Source organism: Prunus mume, linkage group LG8 (assembly GCF_029339155.1).
Source record: "Prunus mume cultivar Tortuosa linkage group LG8, ASM2933915v1, whole genome shotgun sequence".
NCBI classification, from domain to species: Eukaryota; Viridiplantae; Streptophyta; class Magnoliopsida; order Rosales; family Rosaceae; genus Prunus; species Prunus mume.
Genome location: NC_142705.1, coordinates 4,936,046 through 4,954,935, shown reverse-complemented (window position 1 = coordinate 4,954,935; position 18,890 = coordinate 4,936,046). Strand labels below are relative to the sequence as shown.

Below are 18,890 nucleotides of genomic sequence, written 5' to 3'. Positions count from 1 at the left end.
TATATAGGCTGAAGGTAGTGTTTTAAGATTTGAAGTCCAGCAGGAGAAGCCGAAAAATGGTGAGCAGATTGTGGTCCTTGAGAAAATGGGGAAATATATTCATGGGAAGCCATTTTGACAGCTAAAAAATGCCAGAGGAATGGGAATTCTGTGGATATCAGAAATTCCCCTTCTTGTAGGGTTCTTGGATTTCAATATAGGATGGTAAAAAGTCTTTTCAAATTCTGTCTCTTTGTGGTGTATCTCTACTAAGATTCTTCTAGAGTTCACCTTATCTTTACATGAATATGAGCCAATGATTACAAAAAAACAAAAAAGAAAAACAAATTTATATGAGCCAATGTAGAATAATGTAGGGACAATTAATTCTATCTCAATTATGTGTTATGACAATGGAAAAACTTATATTCATATAAAGATATAGACAATCCAATCTCAATTATGTTATGTTATTAAGTAATTTTTTTGTCCTTAACCAAGTTGACAGAGAAAAATTAGGGAGTCCCAAGTGCATTGCTCTTACACCAGCACCATGTACACCCGCCTTTGTAACACTTTCCCGGCTTATGGACGCCCATCTCCTTAATCTTAGTGATTAGGGATCCAGCAGAAACTTTATACACAAAGCAGTCTTCAACAATCATCCTCAATACCCTTAATTAGCCCTTCCAGTGATCCCGTAGCCACGACGACGTCCTGATGAATTACTCGTTAAATTTAAGAAAAAAAACACTCTCACTTCACCTGGAGTCAGTAAAAGGTGTACAACGTAGACATCATAAGAAGAAATGAGCAAATATCACTTACATCAACGACAAGAATACCACCTGCCACCTCCTCATCCTCAAAGTCCTGCATATACCATGAACAACATGAATACCACCTGCGACTTTCTCAAGGTCCCGCATTCCAATTATGTATTGTGAATTGAAAGTTAGAAAAACAGCTGGAAGAAGAAGTAAATTAACATGTATGTACCTTTATGCACAACATGGTTTAAAATTCAAATCACTTTATGCACCTCTATATAGGAACCATCGGGACCAAAAAGAAGTGTTTCCAGTTCGGAATGTTGTTCCTGCACAAAATATAGATTAGACCGAAGGCTCATATTACTTGCCTAATGCTCACATTAATTCCAAATTTGATAAAAATTATGAAGATCAAGCAAAAGCTATAACACCATGTTACAGTGCTGAAGTTAAGAAGTACGCCACTTTACGGTGTGCAGTGAGGAAATAATACACAGCTGTTTAATTGTTTTTGCTAGATGTTTTTCTAACTGTTGGCAATATAATTGGGGTGCAGGCACTTACTGGCAGGTTGTAATTAATGTTGTTCTTGCTGAGGTAAGTGTTACAGTTGCTTTGTGATTTTGATGGCTACATTGCTTGCACATCTTGTTCCGTCTAATATTTTTAATTTGCCAGTAAACTTTCAGTGTAAGGAGGGCTTTATTTTAGCTATAGGCACATTTGAAGGATTAAGGTTGATGAGGACATTCGTGGAAGACTGCATTGTTTACAAGGTTTCCCCACGAACCCTTATCCGTCGGGTTAGAGATGTGGGTCGTATGGCTGTTTACGGTAATCTGCGTTATATCTCTGGTGACGGCTTTGAGTGCAAGGAATGATTTTGGAGCCGTTGCCTTCTTTTCTCTGTGAATTTTGTATTCTATACATTATTGTATTAAACAATTTCCTCCGTTCAAACATTATTTTGGTATATATAGTTACCAACTTTCCATATTATCCTTATTTTTTCAAATTTTTTTCTTAACAATACGATATTCTAAACTACTCTAAAATACGGGGAGGGAGATTTGAGCTCAGGTGCAACTGGGTAGGCACTGCTAATGCATATGCTCCTTATTTTCGAATCTATTATTTGATTAGTTCGGGGTTTTAGATTATATTATATCATTCTTATTTCTTGATTGACAAAGCAGGTTATCTTAATAATATAGATATTACAACGAATCTGGACCTGGAGATGCATTGTCATCTTAATTAAGATACAAATAGAGGGGGCATTTGCCTTCAACACAATGATACTTCTACAAGCATACAAAAAGCACGAACTAGAGTACTGTTTTACTAGTAATGCAGAAACTGCCACTGGGCAAAACAATCCTAAACTTACAGACCTTCTCAATCACAACAAGAAAACAAAGGGACATGAAATAAAAGAAAGATTCCATCTTTAGTGACCTTCTTCCTCTTCGGTATCTCAACAGACCTTAATTAGTGCCACCAAGAGCACCCTTAAGCTTCTTTATCTGAGCAACATCAAGGAAAGTAGTCTGCGCTATCAATTCAGTAGGTAAGTCATTTTTGAAGAGTGCAAAGTCCAGAATCTGCAGACCAGGGCTTGGACTGCTGAAGCTAGGAAATGCAAGGGCCGGAGTGCCACCTCCATTCACTTGGAAGTGCAATAGTCCTTGAGGGAACACCATAATGTCACCCTTGTTAAGAGTTTTCAGATAAGGTGTGTTATCTGAGGCAACAAACCCGGCAATTATTGTCCCTTGGACAACAAGTAAGAGTTCTGAAGCTCCGGGGTGAGTGTGAAAGGGGATAACTCCACCCGGAGCCAGGTCTAAACGAGCCAGTGAAATGCCAAGGCCATTCACACCAGGAAATTGGGCAGCAAATGCAGGGGTGACTGCTGCTTTGATGATATTTGTGGTGTTACCAGCAATGCCTAGGCCTGAGTACACAAAATCATTGACGGTAACTTTTGCGGGCTTTTTGCAAGAGTAGCCTGCAGGGCCATCAGGAGCTTTGTAGTCTGCAACACAGAAGTCTTGCACAGAGGCATGGGAAGAGGAGAGGAGGAGAAAAAATGTGAAGAAGATAGGGAAAATCATCTTGGCTGAGTGCAGCAGGTATTTGTTTAAGCCTTTTTGAGGTGTGCTTCTTGTAAAGCAAATTGGGATTTACATATATAGCGGGATAAAGTGAATATCTTGAACCATTGCAATTGGTTGGTAGGAATGTGCCCATATAGGACTCACATGTGGAAAGATGTTAAGCATATGCGATGCGGCAAACGACAGATTTCAAGCTGTGATGCATGTGAACATGATATTTTCTTCATATAACAACAAGAACCCTCTTTCTGCTTTTGAAAATGCAGTAACAGCAAGATCTTACTAAGAAAACTACTGTCCTATGGTTTCAGAGGTATCACTAATTAATCATGTTGCATATCTAACAAGAGAATCCAAGGTTTTGTTTTATGATTAAAAGTCCTTGAGAGTCTGAACATGGCACATCAGATTGCGGTCCTTGAGGTTTGAGCACATGGGAGAAACATATTATGGGGGCATAAGAAGACATTTTGACAGCTAAAAGGAGGCAGGAAAATGGGAATGTGTGGCTATGAGAAGTTCCCCTTCTTGCAGGGTGCTTGGATTTCATTATTGAGAACTGTAAAGTCTTCTCAAATTCTGTCTCTTTGTATGTCTTAGCTGCTGCAATATTCCTCTAGAGTTGAGTCAATGTAGAAACTTATATTACAGATTACACATCGTGCTTTGAGCTTCATGCACGTAATATCAATGCCTCAGTTGAGCTTTCTCACTAATATGCTTTATAGCAGTGGATTTTCAAAATAATGCCTCTATAAATTATGCTACATTCTATTTACCAACATTTACTGTCAATTTTTTTTTACACAGATTTGGCTTAGAGACAAAGGAAATATGGCGGTAACTTTCTCTTTTGGTCATAATCTGTGGTTAATTTGAGTTCAGTTACTTCAGTACTCAGTTGCAGAAAGTAAAAATGAGAAGGAATCTTTTCTTTTGCCTAGGTCTAAAATCTTATATTTTGCGTGTGTGGTGTTCATAGAAGCTTTCAAGATAAGGTTATGAGCTTTTAGGATAACGATCAGCAGGGTGTAGCCTTCCATCTTTCCTTTCAGCCAACAAATACAAAAGATCCGTACAGAATTTTGTTTGTGAAGTTGTCCAAAACACTATGATATGTGCCACTGATTCTAAATACAAAAAAATATAGATACAATAGTATAGAATGAGTTATATATCAACAGTACATTATACAATTCTGAGTGAAAGAAGAAAGTACATATAAAATTCTTTGCATGTAAAGAATCTGAAGATCAAGATTTAAACACAGAATGTCATGCTTAAATAGAAAAAAAGGTTATGAGCAACACCCAGAAACCAAATCACCAAAGCTAAATTCAAACCAAAAACCAGAAAAGGGTTTTGCCCATTTCTCATGAACCAAATCACCAAAAGCTAAATATGAACTTAAATGGATGAGATTTGAGGATTTGAAGGAATGAGAGAAAATGATGGGACAGTCCTCCAATAAAGCATGAGGTTCATGAAATTTCATTACATTAGAAAATAAAGCTTCAAAGGGGAAAATGATAAATAAGTTTTTGGTATTTCCTGTTTGTTCAAATAAAAAAAGAAAAAAAAAGGGGATAGATTGAATGGTTGGATGAATGAGAAGATTGAGCATTGTGCAAATCTTGTTTGCAATACTGGTTTCCTTAATTATGTTAAGTGAAAAGTAATATGAAAATAAATTAAATATCAATCTCTTTTTGTTATTTATTGGACAATATGGGTAAAGTCAAAATGTCGAAAGAAAAAAAAGCTCATAAAGAAGAAAAAGGAGGTCCAGTAAAGTGACTAGGCAATATCGAATTAAATTAAATATGTATAGAAAGAAGAATGGCAAAATCTAGCAAAATAAAAGGAAAAGGAAGAACAAGAATTGTGGGAACCTAATTTTAAGCAAACTCTAGGTCAAATATTTCTTTCATTTGGGGATTATTTGATTTGAGGATTCTTGCCTTGAATTAGGGATTTGATTCTCATTAAATCCCTAATTGATATCTCCTAAAATTAGAAAAATAATTCTTTTCCCAACAAGGATTATTTTTCTCCAAACCCTACAAGCCTTTATAAATACGAGGCTATACAAGACATGTAAGCCGTTCGAAGCTCACAAAAACTCTACAAAAATATATTCCTTGTCGCCTCCTATCTCTCTCTGTACCTAAGGCTCCAGCGGCCCTGTTTACATCATAAACACATCTCCGTATCCTCTTTAGCTATTGTTTCTTTTCTTCTTGTAGTTGCCTGTTGACCATGTCTTTTGAAGATGGTAGCAAGTCACCAAGCTCGGGATTTATAGGCTCCCAAGTGTACAACAAGAGGTTCGTGCTCAGTTCCAAAAGTAGCGGGCTGCTTATACTTCGCCATTCCGGATGAGCGTGCATGTCAAGCTAGCGAAGCCTTGAATTGACGACATGCCTTGTGTGGATGCGAATGATCTGATGCTAGGATCATCACCTTCTGTCCCTTTATTTTTCCTTAGGCTTCACATTCCTTTGTCAAAGCTTTTCAATGAGATGTTCGCACCATGAAGTGTGTTCCAAGTCGTGTACTCGAACGTTCGAGCAATCATGTGTTTTGAAAACACAGCCGTTTCTTTAAGTTGGAGTTGACGGTGTGAGAGTTCTTCTACTTTTTCGGTGAGGCGCCGAGAAGTATGCCCAAGTCCGCATCCGCAATGTCAAGATGTTTTAGTCGGGCGTCCCGCTAACTTCCAACACATGTCGTCCATGTCATACGTGATCTCCCGACTAAAATCAAACAACTTGACATTGCGGATGTGGACTTGGGCGCTTCTCGGCGCCTCACTTCAAAAAGTTGAAGAACTCTCTCATCGCTCGACTTAAAGAAACAACTCGTTTTTCAAAACACATGATTGCTCGGGTTTTCAAAACACATGATTGCTCGAACGTTCGAGTATACCGACTTGTAGCACACTCCATGGCGCATAACACCTCCTTGAAAAGCTTTGATAACGGGAATGTGAATCCCAAGGAAAAATGAAAGGACGGAAGGTGATGATCCTAGCATTAGATCATTCGCATCCACACAAGGCACATCGTCGATTCGAGGCTTCGCTAGCTTGACATGCACTTCATCTGGAATAGGCATAAGCAGCCCGCCACTTTGAAACTGAGCTTCAATCGTAATGCGGTGTAGGTTAGCCACGAACCTCTTGCTGTACACTTGGGAGCCTCCCCACAAATACGAAGGCACCTGAGAGCTTGATGACTTGCTATCATCTTGAGGAAAAAATTCGAGCTGCTTGGACCAGCCCAAGCTGAATGGGGGCAGCCCAGTCTCCCACATCCTCAAGACCCAGCCAGCTCGCAGCCCAGCCGCAGCTCCAGCACGGAGGCCCAAGTCAGGCCTGGCCCTCTGGCTCCAACACCCGCATGCTCAGCCCAAGGCTCACACAAGGCCCAGCGCCAGCATGCGCAGCCCAAGACTCATGTGAGGCCCGTCGTCTCCTTGCCCAAGCTCCAGCTCGTGGCCCGCAGCCATGCGAAGGCCCAGCGTCTTCTTCCCCAGCGCAAGTCCCACTTCGCACACCAGGCCTGGCGCCTCCCTGCTTCCACTTCGAGCCTAGCTCATGCAGGCTCAAGCCTGCCAGCCTTCCAAACCTCCAGCAATGCACGCAGGCCCTAGCTTGCCTACCCACAAAGCTGCGCAGCCCTTCCAAACCTCCAGTCATACTCCAGGCCATTGGATGTGCGTCAGAAATAAAAGAAAATATATGCAAAGATAAAAAGATCCCAAGCAAGTTGGAACGATTCTCTCACTGAAAAAATTGGAAGGATCAGATTTTGATATGAAGAATAATTTGGAGGAGCTCTATATTTATAAGGATCAAAATTTCTTGACCTATAAGGAATCTCAAGTCCATTCCAACTTGGTATTCAGAAAATTGGCAAGTCAAAGACCTCCTCCGAGCAGGAAGTCCAGTCCAACAAGTCAATCCACATCTCCTATATGCCACCACACGTCATGCAGAAGCTAAAGGGACATTTGTGGAAACCTAATTTTAAGCAAACCTATGTCAAATATTTCTTTCCATTTGGTGATTATTTGATTTGGGGATTCTTACCTTGAATTAGGGATTTGATTCTCATTGAATCCCTAATTGATTTAAATCTTCTAAAATCAGAAAAATAATTCCTTTCCTAACAAGGATTATTTTTCTCCAAACCCTAACCCTACGAGCCTCTATAAATACGAGACTATGCAAGGCATGAGGTAAGGCATTCGAAGCTCACAAAAACTTTGCAAAAATCTCTTCCTTCCCACCTCATCTCTCTCTCTCTCTCTTTTACCTAAGGCTCTGGCCTTGTTTACACCATAAACACATCTCCGTACTCTTTTTAGTTATTGTTTCTCTACGAATCAATTGAATTAACTTAGGTATCAAAGGCCTTTAGCCAACACCCCCGGGTGTGGTCCTCTTATTCGAATTTATTTTGCAGGGAAAAAGAGACGACGAAGAGGAAGATGAATCTTAGAGAATATTCATGTGGGACGAAAAAAGCGCTCCCACAGGAATGATAGTATCCACAGAAATCTGTCCATAGGATCTTAATTACTGCACCTTCCTGAGTTAACATTCCAAATTTTCCATCTTTTTACAAACTTTTGCTCACTGATTTGAAGGGGAAAATCCCCATCCAATTGTTGTACATCTTCAGCTGTGTCTGACTTGTGTCTCCTCATAAAAGAAAATCTGAGGAAAAGTTAAACATTTAGAATACAACATTAAAACCAGGCAAGCATCATGGATTAGTGGTAAGGATTGAAGTCAGCAAATCCAGTCTCAAAACAGGCATACTAATTGAGTACTTCTATCAGTACATATATGGAATGGAGTCTAAATTTGACCCAGGGTTGAAGTTATTTAAGGTAAAGGGACCTCATTTTATCATCTCCATCAGGTAATTACCTAATTCCCTCTGGGCACTTGGGGTTGTGTTAGCTTGATTACATTGCTAATCCCATTTCTTAATGATCTTTTTGTTGGATCTAGTGGTTCCGTAACATGGTGTTTGAGTTTTGGTTGGAGGTCTTGGGATCGAAATCTCCAATCCGTAACTATGTTTTTTCCCTTTTTGAAATTATCCCAAGGGATAAATTCACAATAGTTTTAATAGTAAGTAAATTTTACAGGGTTGTTATTTTCTGGATTCTACAGTAACACACTTTAATCATTCTCCTTTGCATATCAATATCAAATTAATCTAATTAGAAACATTGGACATTCTTGACAGAAATTATTTACTTATGTACACTAATCCAATACTAATCACCAGGCACTGAGTGATCAAAAGTGATGGAAGTACTGCATTGGATTGCACTCATTCTGTCCATTTTAGCAACCATTCACAATCATATAGGCCTTGTCTTCAATCACATTGCTGTTGGCAATGAGGTCATTCCTGTTTCCTTGGCCGAGCACGTTTTGCCTGTCGTGAAGTGTCTACAAAACGTCATCAATGACAAAAACTTAGATGGTATTAAGTTGACCACTGTTTTGTCAGGGACTGCATTAGCATCATCATATCCGCCTTCAAATGGCGCATTCAAACCAGAGGCAAGCAATGTTACGAGTGCCATTCTTGCATTTTTATTGGCACGAGGATCACCCCTTATGATCAATGTGTATCCTTACTTTGCCTACTCATCTGACCCTACCAATATACACTTGAACTACGCTCAGTTGACTGCAACTAGTCCCGTGGTTCAGGACGGGCCTTGAGCTATTATAACCTGTTTGATGACACGGTGGATGCTTTTTTCGCAGCAATGGAGAAAGCGGGAGGGGGCGGTGTTGGTGTTGTGGTGTCTGAGAGTGGTTGGCCTTCTGATGGGAATGGAGATTTCACCACTCCAGAACTTGCAGGGACATATAACAGGAATTTCTTCACGAACATAACCTCAAAGGCAGGGACACCAAAAAGACCATGGTGCTTACATTGAAGCCTACATTTTTGCCATGTTCAATAAGAAGAATAAAAAACCTAGTGGCGTGGAGCGGCATTTTGGACTTTTTTTATCCAATCATGCCGCCTGTTTATCGTGTGTTTTAAATCAAGACACAGAAAGTTTCAAGTCAAATTATGTATCTATAATGTAATAAAGACGTGAGTGATCTTGAAATTTTGGATGAACAATCAATTTCCAATAGTATCTATGTTGGTAGCAATAAAATTGCTTCATCATTGTTGGGATATTGTGATATTCTTGATGCCTTATCATTATAATTTCATGTTGTTTCATTATCTTTCTTTCTTTTTGTTTTTTGTTTCAGTATCTCTCGGAAATAGCAGAGCATTTGGATTCTGGTAAAATGAAGTTGGATTAGAGGAATCAAAGAAATGAGAGGAAAGGGTAGGAAGAAAAGGAGGGTATATTTGATTGCCTCCTCACATGTGGGGTTATTTAAGCCTAACATTTTGGGTGACGTGGGACGTGGGGCTCAACATGTGGACATCATGCTTTGATATCGTATCAAAATATGAGCATCCAACCCAAAACTAATCGACAATGAATTAGTAATTCAATTCCCCGATATGGGAGGATCCTCAAATAAATGCAGCATAAGGTTTCATGAAGTATTACAACATCGAGTTTCGTTAACTTGGTAGTCAAGTATCATGTTCGATATCATTTCGCATATCAAATTTAAAGTTGACCTAGAGCTAGTGATTTTCTTATTTACACTGGAAATCCGATTTTTTTGATAGAATCGTTTCTAAAGAAAATCAAATCAAATCATTATAAGCGGTATAATATAAGCCTGAACATTTATGGAAGGAGTGAAAAAAAAAAAAACTTACGAGGGCAAAATGTTTTCAATTATTAAAGCAATCACAGAAGAAGATACCCTCGCACTCCAGAATCAATATTTTCATCATTATCAAAGTAATATCTACCTGTAAATTGCTCAAGTTTGTCTGGATTCATTGTATCTGCTAGCTGTTCATAGCTTTGCACTCGTAAATTGCTTAAGTTTAGGGATTTAATTACTGCCATAAAATACTTAATTTTAGGGATTTAATTACTGCAGTGAATTGCTTAAGTAAATGCATTTACTTGCTATTATTGGTCAACTCTTGTAAATATAAAATCTCCCTTCTATGAGATGAATGATACTCAGAAAATTCACAGCCTCTTTGGACCGACTGCTAGCTTCTTTTGAGGTACATACTGCTAGCTCCACACTTTTTGCCTTTCTTTTTTTTGGTCACTCGTTAATTTATTTATGTCTACTACTGCAGGTGTAAATATTAGCAGGCACTCCGTAAGCAGAAAGTGATGGCAGCAGTGCCTTGGGTTGCACTCATTCTGTCGTTTGTAGCAACCATCCACAACCATATAGGCCTTGTGGAAGCTTCAGCTAACATAGGTGTTTGCTATGGAATGTTAGGAGATGACCTCCCTGCTGCTACAGAAGTGGTTAATCTGTACAAAACAAACGGTATCGGCAAGATGAGGCTCTTTGATCCTAATCCGGCCGCACTTGAAGCACTGAGAGGGAAAGAAATTGATGTCAGTCTAGGCATTCGAAATGAAGACTTGCCCCAATTGGCAGGAAGTGTAGATGCTGTGAACTCATGGTTTGCAACCAATGTAGAGCCCTACCTGAATGACATTGTCTTCAATTACATTTCTGTTGGCAATGAGGTTATTCCAGGGTCCTTAGGCATCTATGTTTTGCCTGTAATGCAGTCTCTACAGAAAATTCTCGACGATAGAAACTTGGCTGGTATTAAGGTGTCCACAGTTGTGCCAGGGTCTGCCTTAGGAGTTTCATTTCCACCTTCAAGTGGCGAGTTCACACTAGAGGCAAGCAGTGTCATGAGTGGCATTGTTGCATTTTTAGCACAGCAAGGATCACCCCTTCTGATCAATGTGTATCCCTACTTTGCTTATGCATCAGACCCTGTTAATATTCGCTTAGACTACGCTCAATTTACCGCAACAAGTCCAGTGGTTCAGGATGGGGAGTTGAGCTATTATAACCTGTTTGATGCCGCAGTTGATTCTTTTCTGGCAGCAATGGAAAAAGTAGGCGGGGCAAATGTCGATGTGGTGGTGTCTGAGAGTGGTTGGCCTTCTGATGGGAATGGAAATTTCACCACTCCAGAACTTGCAGGGACGTATAACAGGAACTTCTTGAAACACATAACCTCAAACGTTGGGACACCAAAAAGACCTGGTGCTTACATTGAGGGGTACATTTTTGCCATGTTCAATGAGAATCAGAAACCTGAAGGTGTGGAGCAGCATTTCGGACTTTTTCATCCTAACATGCAACCTGTTTATCCTGTATTTTAAAGATTCAAGACCAAGCACATCAGCTATCTTAGCCTAGTGGTAGTTCTCTTCCCAAAATCATATTAGGTCTAAAGTTCGAATTCCCTCCCTACTCCCTCCCATCAACTTAGTATAGTGGTAGTTCTCTTCCCAACATAGTATTAGGTCCCAAGTTCAAATTATTTTCCCATTCATGACAAATCATGTATCGATAACATATCAATAAAGAGTTAATTATGCATTCAAACATCTTACATCTCTGTGTTTTGTTTTTCTTGTGAGTTATTTGACTTCGTATTTTTGAACATTACAACATTGACTGTTAAAGGTTTGGGTTGGTTTATACACAGTAACCAAATTATATTATCCTGCTCACTTGAATGGCTCTGAAATGATCTCTGTTCTTTTCTTTTTTATTTATCTCTGAACAAGTAATCTATTTATTTAAACCGGGTAATACAATATCCACAAAGAACAAGAAAAGTTTCGAAACCAAGAGAGTGGTTCCCCTTTCCCTTGCTTTGCTCTGAAAAGGGTAGTTTGTGTGTACCCAACAACAGGTTCTTGGGTGTAGAAAGTCTTCCTGTGTACTTGGTCAAGGGTGCATTAAGCTTAAATCTCAAAACCCAGTCAAGGTTTGAGATAAAAAGGCAACCATACGACACTAAAAGCATCCCAGCAACAAACATACCTGCTAAGCTTTTCTTAAAGTCCTATCCAGCATGAAACCTGTTTATCCTTTATTTTAAGACCAGGAGTCCAGGACAGGACAGGTTTCATGGGAATTCATGAGTTCATGCAGAAAACCAAAGCTTCATAAGGGAAAATGGACAGCTAAACTTTTGAACCTTCTGTTTGTTCACAACATTTCCTTATTGGGTGAAATTATAAAAAAACCCAACACCCAAAACACTTTATGAACACACCCAAAACCCATCATTACACACACTCAAAACCCATTTATAAACACACCCAAAAAGTTGACTTTGGGGTTGATTTTGGGTGTGTTTCTATGTTTAAATAGTGCTTGGGTTTTTTTATAAATACATGTCTAGGATTGAGTTTATTTATAAATTTGTAAAAAAAATATAAGAGGAATGGTACAATGAATAACATGCATCCACAGAAAATTTTCCATTGGATTGTCTTAGTTAAAAAAAACTTTGTGCTTTACCTACATAGAAATTGTAATTTTAAAAGCATAGGTTAGTAAAAATGTTGTAACATTCTAAAGCATGATCCAAATTTAAAAATAAAAATAAAATAAAAACACAGCAGCACGTCTACAAAAAGTTTCCAAAAAATAATCAATAACTTTGAAGAGATTGATAATCTACCTTGTTCATTGGGAGGCTACGTGATGAACTTGGTGTCTTTTGTGAACCTCTACAAAATTAATATATAATGCCAGATAGGTTAGCATTCTATTCCAAATTTGCATAAACAACTTATCTTAACCTCTACCTCAAAACCTCATGTAGATGCTGTAGTTCACCTGTGTATTGTCTCTCAATTAGGACAGAACACCTAAAGCCAGACAAGCTTCATGGACGTAGACAGTAAGAAAACTCTAAGCCAGAAATTCCAGTCTCAAAACAGGCACATTAGTTGAACCTTGTACTTGTTACATAACACTTTGTTGGCATATATATAGGAGTGGACACTAGCAAATACTCAAGTTAGTTAAGGTAGACAGACTCCAATTTTCGTTATCTGGATCAGGAAGTCTAATCCTTCCTGCAGCAACCGGTGTGCACCATAAAGCCGATCAGTGTTCCTTGAGGTAGTATCTTCATGCTAGCTCCACACGTTTTGCTTTCTTGTGTGTCAAACATTAACTTATTAAGTGCACTTATGCAGGTTTAACAGGCACTCAGCAATCAGAAAGTGATGGCAGTACTGCATTGGGTTGCACTCATTTTGTCTTTCGTAGCAGCTAGTCACAACCGTATAGGCCTTGTGGAAGCTTCAATTGACATAGGTGTTTGCTATGGAATGTTAGGGAATGACCTGCCTTCCCCAACACAAGTGGTAAATCTCTACAAAACATATGGTATTGGAAAGATGAGGCTCTTTGATCCTAACCCAGAAGCACTCCAAGCGTTCAGAGGAAGCCAAGTTGATGTCAGTATAGGCATTCGAAATGAAGACTTACCAGTTTGGCAGTTAGTCAAGATGCTGTAAACTCATGGTTTGCAACCCACGTAGAGCCTTACCTTAATGACATTGTCTTCAATCACATTACCGTTGGCAATGAGATTATTCCCGGGTTCCTCAGGCAACTATGTTCTGCCTGTAATGCAGTATCTACAGAAGATTCTCGACGATAGAAGCTCGGCTGGTATTAAGGTGACTACTGTTGTCTCAGGGGCTGCCTTAGGAGTTTCATATCCACCTTCAAGTGGTGCATTCACACAAGAGGCCAGCAGTACTATGAGTGGCATTCTTCCGCTTTTAGCACAACGAGGATCACCTCTTATGATCAATGTGTATCCTTACTTTGCCTATGCATCAGATCCTGTCAATGTTCACTTAGACTATGCTCAATTTACTGCAAAAGTCCTGTGGTCCAAGACAGGACGTTGAGCTATTATAACTTGTTTGATGCCACAGTTGATGCTTTTATCGCAGCAATGGAGAAAGTAGGCGGAGCTAATGTTGATGTGGTGGTGTCTGAGAGTGGTTGGCCTTCTGATGGGAATGGAGATTTCACCACTCCAGAACTTGCAGGGACATATAACAGGAGTTTCTTGAAGCACATAACCTCAAAGGCAGGGACACCAAAAAGACCTGGTGCTTACATTGAAGCCTACATTTTTGCCATGTTCAATGAGAATCAGAAACCTGATGGTGTCGAGCAACATTTTGGGCTTTTTCATCCTAACATGAAACCTGTTTATCCTGTATTTTAGAGATTCAAAACAAAATGTCTTTCATGTATTAATAAAGATTTAGTTACACAAACATCTCTAAGATTTTTTGTGAGTTTTCAACTTGATTTGAACTCTACATCTGAAAATTACAACACTGAGAATTTAAGGTTTGGGTTTTGGTTTATAAAGCAATAAGCAGATAAAACTACCTCAGAATGATGTCGCCTAAAATCATGAAACCAAATTTAACTACATTATTTATACCAAATAATACAATATCCAAAAGGTAAAAGTTAACATTTCCAAAACACAACAATCAGAGGCGGGAGAGTGGTTCCTCTTTCCCACTTGCATTGCTCAGAAAAGGGTAGTCTGTGTACCCAACAACAGGGTCTTGCGTGTAGAAAGTCTTCCTGTTATACTTGGTCAAAGGTGCATTAAGCTTCAATCTCAAAACCAAGTCAGGGTTCGAGATAAAAAGGCGACCATAAGACACTAAATCAGCATCCCCAGAAGCCACAGCATGAATTCCAAGCTCCCTGTGTACCCACCACTAGCAACAAACGTACCGCGATAAGCATTTCTTAAAGTCCTCATAAACACAGCTTCCTCTTCATCACTGCCAGGTTTGCCAGATTCCGTTTGGCCATATGCTGCGTAACGGGGCTGAGTAACATGGAGATAAGTGAGTTTTGAGCCCCAGTATTGTTGAAGCTTGTTGAGCCTTTCAATCACTCCAAGGCCTAGGGTAAGTGGAGCAGAGTCAACTGCATCAAGGTGATCAATGGCTGGTGAGATTCTGACACCAACCCTATCAGCACCTACGGCTCCAACTACTGCTTGAACCACCTGAAGCAAGAATTTGCAACGGTTTGCAAGTGATCCACCGTACTCATCTGTTCGATCATTGATCCCATCTTTCAAGAATTGATCAATGAGGTAGCCATGTGCCCCATGAATCTCAATTCCATCAAAACCTACACATCATAAGATTTGAAATTAAAAGCACAAAGGTGACATGCGCTTGACAAAATCATTGTATGATTGAGAGAAACCGACCTGCTCTAATGGCATTCAAGGCAGCCTGTCGATAATGTTCCACCACTTGGAGGATTTCAGGGGTTTCTAAGCGTCTAGGCTTAGGGTAAGTGGCATGAGACGCATCCGGTAATAGAATTCTCCACCTCCTCGAAATGGGAACGTTGGTTGAAGATATTGGTGAACCCCCACCAGGTTGGTAAACTACATCAATTGACAAATTACAAGTAAATATGGTCACTGAAATGCTCCAAGCTTTAGACAAAAATTACTATAAGAATTGCCAAATAAAGGACTTGGGGAAGTTACCTTCATGAGAAGCACGACCTACATGCCAAAGTTGACAGAAAATAATGGCACCTTTGGCGTGAACGGCATCCACCACCTTCTTCCATGCCTCCACCTGTTCATCATTGTAAATCCCAGGAACATGTGGAAACCTGCATCCACCTTAACATTTAGTGTCACTAACTTTGTAAAATTCCCACTTCAAATAACTTTAAGCTATCTAGCATGTTACGTTGTCGGATTGTAAATCAAGTAAAATAATAGACCCGTCCGATTAACTAACAGCCTTAATTTATAATTTGATAAGTAAAATCCAGTACATTATAAACATTGATTACTTATGGATGAGCAATTATAGGAAATTAGTTCCATCTAGTCAATATTTGCAAGCAAACAAGTTCTAGTTCTAGTTTTCAAGTCAAAGTCAACATTTTGGACCAAAGTTCTTAGACGAAAAGCTCCTTAAGCCCAATAGGTCCGAACTACACAAAGTGGGGCCCAACTTGACAAAGCTGCTAATCATTGATGAATACGAAAGAGACACTTAGCAAAAAACTAAAATTACAAAATTACCCGGCGCTAGTGTCGGAGACCAAAGTGCCTTCGGTGATCAGAAATCCGCCGTTGGTTGACCTTTGAGTGTAGTACTCGGCCAGCGCAGGCTGCGGCAAGCCGTTCAACGCTCGGCACCTCGTCATCGGCGCAAGCACCACCCTGCAAAGGTCAAATCCGTCAAAACACACCCCAAAGCTAAACAATTAAATGACAATTATGCCCTCCCGGATTTCTCCCCGCTTTTTTCAAATTCCCGACGAAATCGGAAGCACCAAGGGGGACCAGAGTTTCATGTCCGATGAAAGAAAAAGAGGAGCAGCTAACTCGACTTGATGCAGCCGCGAAACACTGGATCAGGGATGACTGACCTGTGAGAGAGATTGAACTTGCCCATCTTGAACGGAGAAAAGAGAGTGGGTCCCTGAGATGAAGCCTCCGCCATTTTTAGTTCAGAAACCGATCTCAGATCAAACGATCGAAAGGCCAGAAATGAAGTGAGATCAAAGAAGAATAAAAGGAGAGAGCTTTTATAGGAGGAAGCAGTGGCGATCGGCTCGGCTATCAAGTGCCGTCTGCGATCCGACGGCTGTGGTCGGTTTCTGAAGTGTCACCGTGCGATGATGCTTTGGCTGCTCTTGTTAGTGGGATTTTAATGGTGTGGTCGGCAACTGTGGGCGGGACCCACAGAGGGATGTTTCCATTGCAACGGCAATGAGATTCACGTGCGGATTTATTTATCTCCGGTGTCGTTTTGGTTTCTAACTTGGAATGTTTAAGACGTGTTTGACCGTCGAGCGTTGACTGGACTCGGGTGTTGACGATGCTGTAGTCGGGTCGGGTCGGGCAACGGCAGGAGGATTGAGTTGGGTTTTGATTTTGATATTAGGCCAGTTACGCCCAATATGTGAGTTTTGGTCGAATTTTTAATGCATGAGGGGCCTACTTTGGAAATTGAGAGGCCTGGCCCACTAATTGAGCAGGCCGAACTAACTACCGCTATTTATTCTTGTTGCAATTGAAACCCCGAAAATAAAAATGCCAAAAATGAGATGACCATTAAAAATAGAATTTCTTCTTGTTTTCTTTTGTAATGATGTTGTTTAAGAGGTGGGAAATATTTTCGTCAACAATTTTCGTATCCTTCCGGTGCAGTGTGTCCGACACTAATACATAACACGAATTCGAGACCAGCAGAACATATTGTTGTTGATTATAGAAAGATATAACATGAAACAAAATATATTGATATTGATATTTAATTGATGCGATTGCGGTCTAACTCTGGGACAAGGATAAGCGTGTAAGCAATGACTTTTCTTTTTCTTCTGGATAAATATCTACAATATCATTATCAGTTATCATGATGTAAAAAGATTGGCATCCTATCCATCCATCCATCCGCTATAGACTCCCAAGAGATGCAAAGGAAGACTGGTTTGATTATTTGTGGCCCCAAAGTCAGCAGCAAGCAGTTTGCCATTTTGGGAAGATATACATGCACGGGATGAAAAGTCATAAATAAACAGCACACCTCTGTGATTTGACTGTTAAATCTACCCCATATTCAATTTCCATGATAAATTAAATAAATCTGTGCATATTCAATTGGGATCAAAGTCAGTTAAGATTGGATTCAGGACTTGAAAAACTCCATCCTTCTATATTTTTTTTTTTGTGAAGGAATAAAATAAAAAGAAAGAGGAAATAGCCTTCTTTTGTTCTTCTTTTTCTTTGGGTCACTGTTCATAGTCCATCCTTTTCTTAGTATTAACAACTGTAGTTGCAATGTAACTCATAATTATAGTTGCTAACGGGTTTAGTTAATTAGAAAATGACTTTGATTAGCATATCAGTGATCTTATATTCGAACTTCTATTGACAGTGTGTATGAGAAAACCATTTTCTCCAATATCACTTGTATAGTCCCGATTTCTTAGACTACAGGGGTCCAAGAGATTTATGATCACTCACCGTTGATGTAAATTCAACGATTCACTCACTCTTGCACTCATTTTAAGAAATTTGTTTGAACCGTTAGATTAACATCCAACGATGGGTGACTATTATGGCTGATCACTTGTGTATATATAATATAAAAAACTCATAATTATGGTTGGATAGATTCTGTCTTACATAGATCAATCTCTATCCCATATTTATGGTAAAGCTATTTTCATTCACCTGCACTCCTCAATGGACAAACCATAATAATTTGCTTTCTTGCAAATTTGGTTTTGTCCCTATTTTGCTATGGTATTGTTGGTAGGTGCAATTAAGAATCTTGAAAGCTAAAAAAAGATAAAAATTGCTAGGTACACCCCAACAGTGTTTTGTTGCCCTAGCAATGATGTAGTCATGTTGGTGATCAGACTTGGAGCAATCTCAAACTGAAGTAGTGTGTGGTCCCCACTCCTACAACATGAGTAGGAAGGGAACAACTTTGTCACACCCTCATCATACCACACACATCCATGCCCAACTCTCTAAATCATGAAAAAGAAAAAGGGAAATACAAAAATACCAACAAAACAATCATTATTAAAAATAAAAGTATGAGTTAAAATATAAATACCCTTTGAGTGAAAAGAAAAAACCCATTGAGCCATGTGTCCCGGTACCACTGCATGCGGTGCAAGCGCCCACACCTCACCAACCCCGCTACGTCCCAAAAATCTCCACTGAAGAATGGCGCAGTGCGCGCCGTGTGTACCAGACAGAGAGGGCAACGCGGCTTGTAAATATTATAAATAAATATTTTGTTTATAAATAAAAAAACTAAAATTCGACAAAATAAATCTTAAAATTAGGAGCAAGGCGGGGCCCAGTGGGATGCACTGCATAGGATGCCCATCGTACATCTGTTACCAAACAGGAAGAAAAAAGGTTAGAGCACTCTTTTGTGAGTCCAATTTTTCCGTTTTCTAATTTCCATGTGCACTCCATGTTTCCTA

At 39.6% G+C, this 18,890-nt stretch overlaps 3 protein-coding genes, 1 long non-coding RNA gene and 2 pseudogenes across 5 annotated transcripts; 3 read left to right on the top strand and 3 right to left on the bottom strand.

Moving 5' to 3' along the window:
- Window positions 1–323: 323 nt before the first annotated feature.
- LOC148914553 (uncharacterized) lies at window positions 324–1,105 on the bottom strand. Its single transcript, XR_016122602.1, has 3 exons — window positions 979–1,105; window positions 808–852; window positions 324–696 (listed from the first exon to the last, which is right to left on the bottom strand). It is a non-coding gene; the product is annotated as an uncharacterized LOC148914553 (long non-coding RNA).
- Window positions 1,106–1,902: 797 nt separating this feature from the next.
- Window positions 1,903–2,973, bottom strand: LOC103340575 (auxin-binding protein ABP19a). Its single transcript, XM_008244000.3, has one exon. It carries the CDS (start codon window positions 2,867–2,869, stop codon window positions 2,240–2,242), a length of 630 nt encoding a protein of 209 aa, XP_008242222.2. The 5' UTR covers window positions 2,870–2,973; the 3' UTR covers window positions 1,903–2,239.
- Window positions 2,974–8,198: 5,225 nt separating this feature from the next.
- On the top strand, window positions 8,199–9,096 carry LOC148914552 (putative glucan endo-1,3-beta-glucosidase BG4 pseudogene; annotated as a pseudogene).
- Window positions 9,097–10,117: 1,021 nt separating this feature from the next.
- LOC103340651 (putative glucan endo-1,3-beta-glucosidase BG4) lies at window positions 10,118–11,934 on the top strand. Of its 2 annotated transcripts, XM_089042315.1 has the most exons (2): window positions 10,118–11,151; window positions 11,907–11,934. In XM_089042315.1, the coding sequence occupies exons 1-2, from the start codon at window positions 10,184–10,186 to the stop codon at window positions 11,932–11,934; spliced, it is 996 nt and encodes a 331-aa protein (XP_088898441.1). In that variant the 5' UTR covers window positions 10,118–10,183. The 2 variants fall into 2 exon arrangements, with proteins under 2 accessions (XP_088898441.1, XP_008242313.2); XM_008244091.2 differs by lacking the exon at window positions 11,907–11,934 and having other exon boundaries at window positions 10,118–11,206.
- A 1,063-nt stretch (window positions 11,935–12,997) lies between these two features.
- LOC103340650 (putative glucan endo-1,3-beta-glucosidase BG4 pseudogene) lies at window positions 12,998–14,097 on the top strand (annotated as a pseudogene).
- Window positions 14,098–14,289: 192 nt separating this feature from the next.
- OPR3 (oxophytodienoate-reductase 3) lies at window positions 14,290–16,722 on the bottom strand. The gene is given in 6 exon segments (XM_008243999.3): window positions 14,290–14,601; window positions 14,604–15,035; window positions 15,118–15,300; window positions 15,406–15,536; window positions 15,958–16,098; window positions 16,308–16,722. Coding segments are annotated over 6 exon segments (1,188 nt in total). The 5' UTR covers window positions 16,382–16,722; the 3' UTR covers window positions 14,290–14,374.
- Window positions 16,723–18,890: the final 2,168 nt, after the last annotated feature.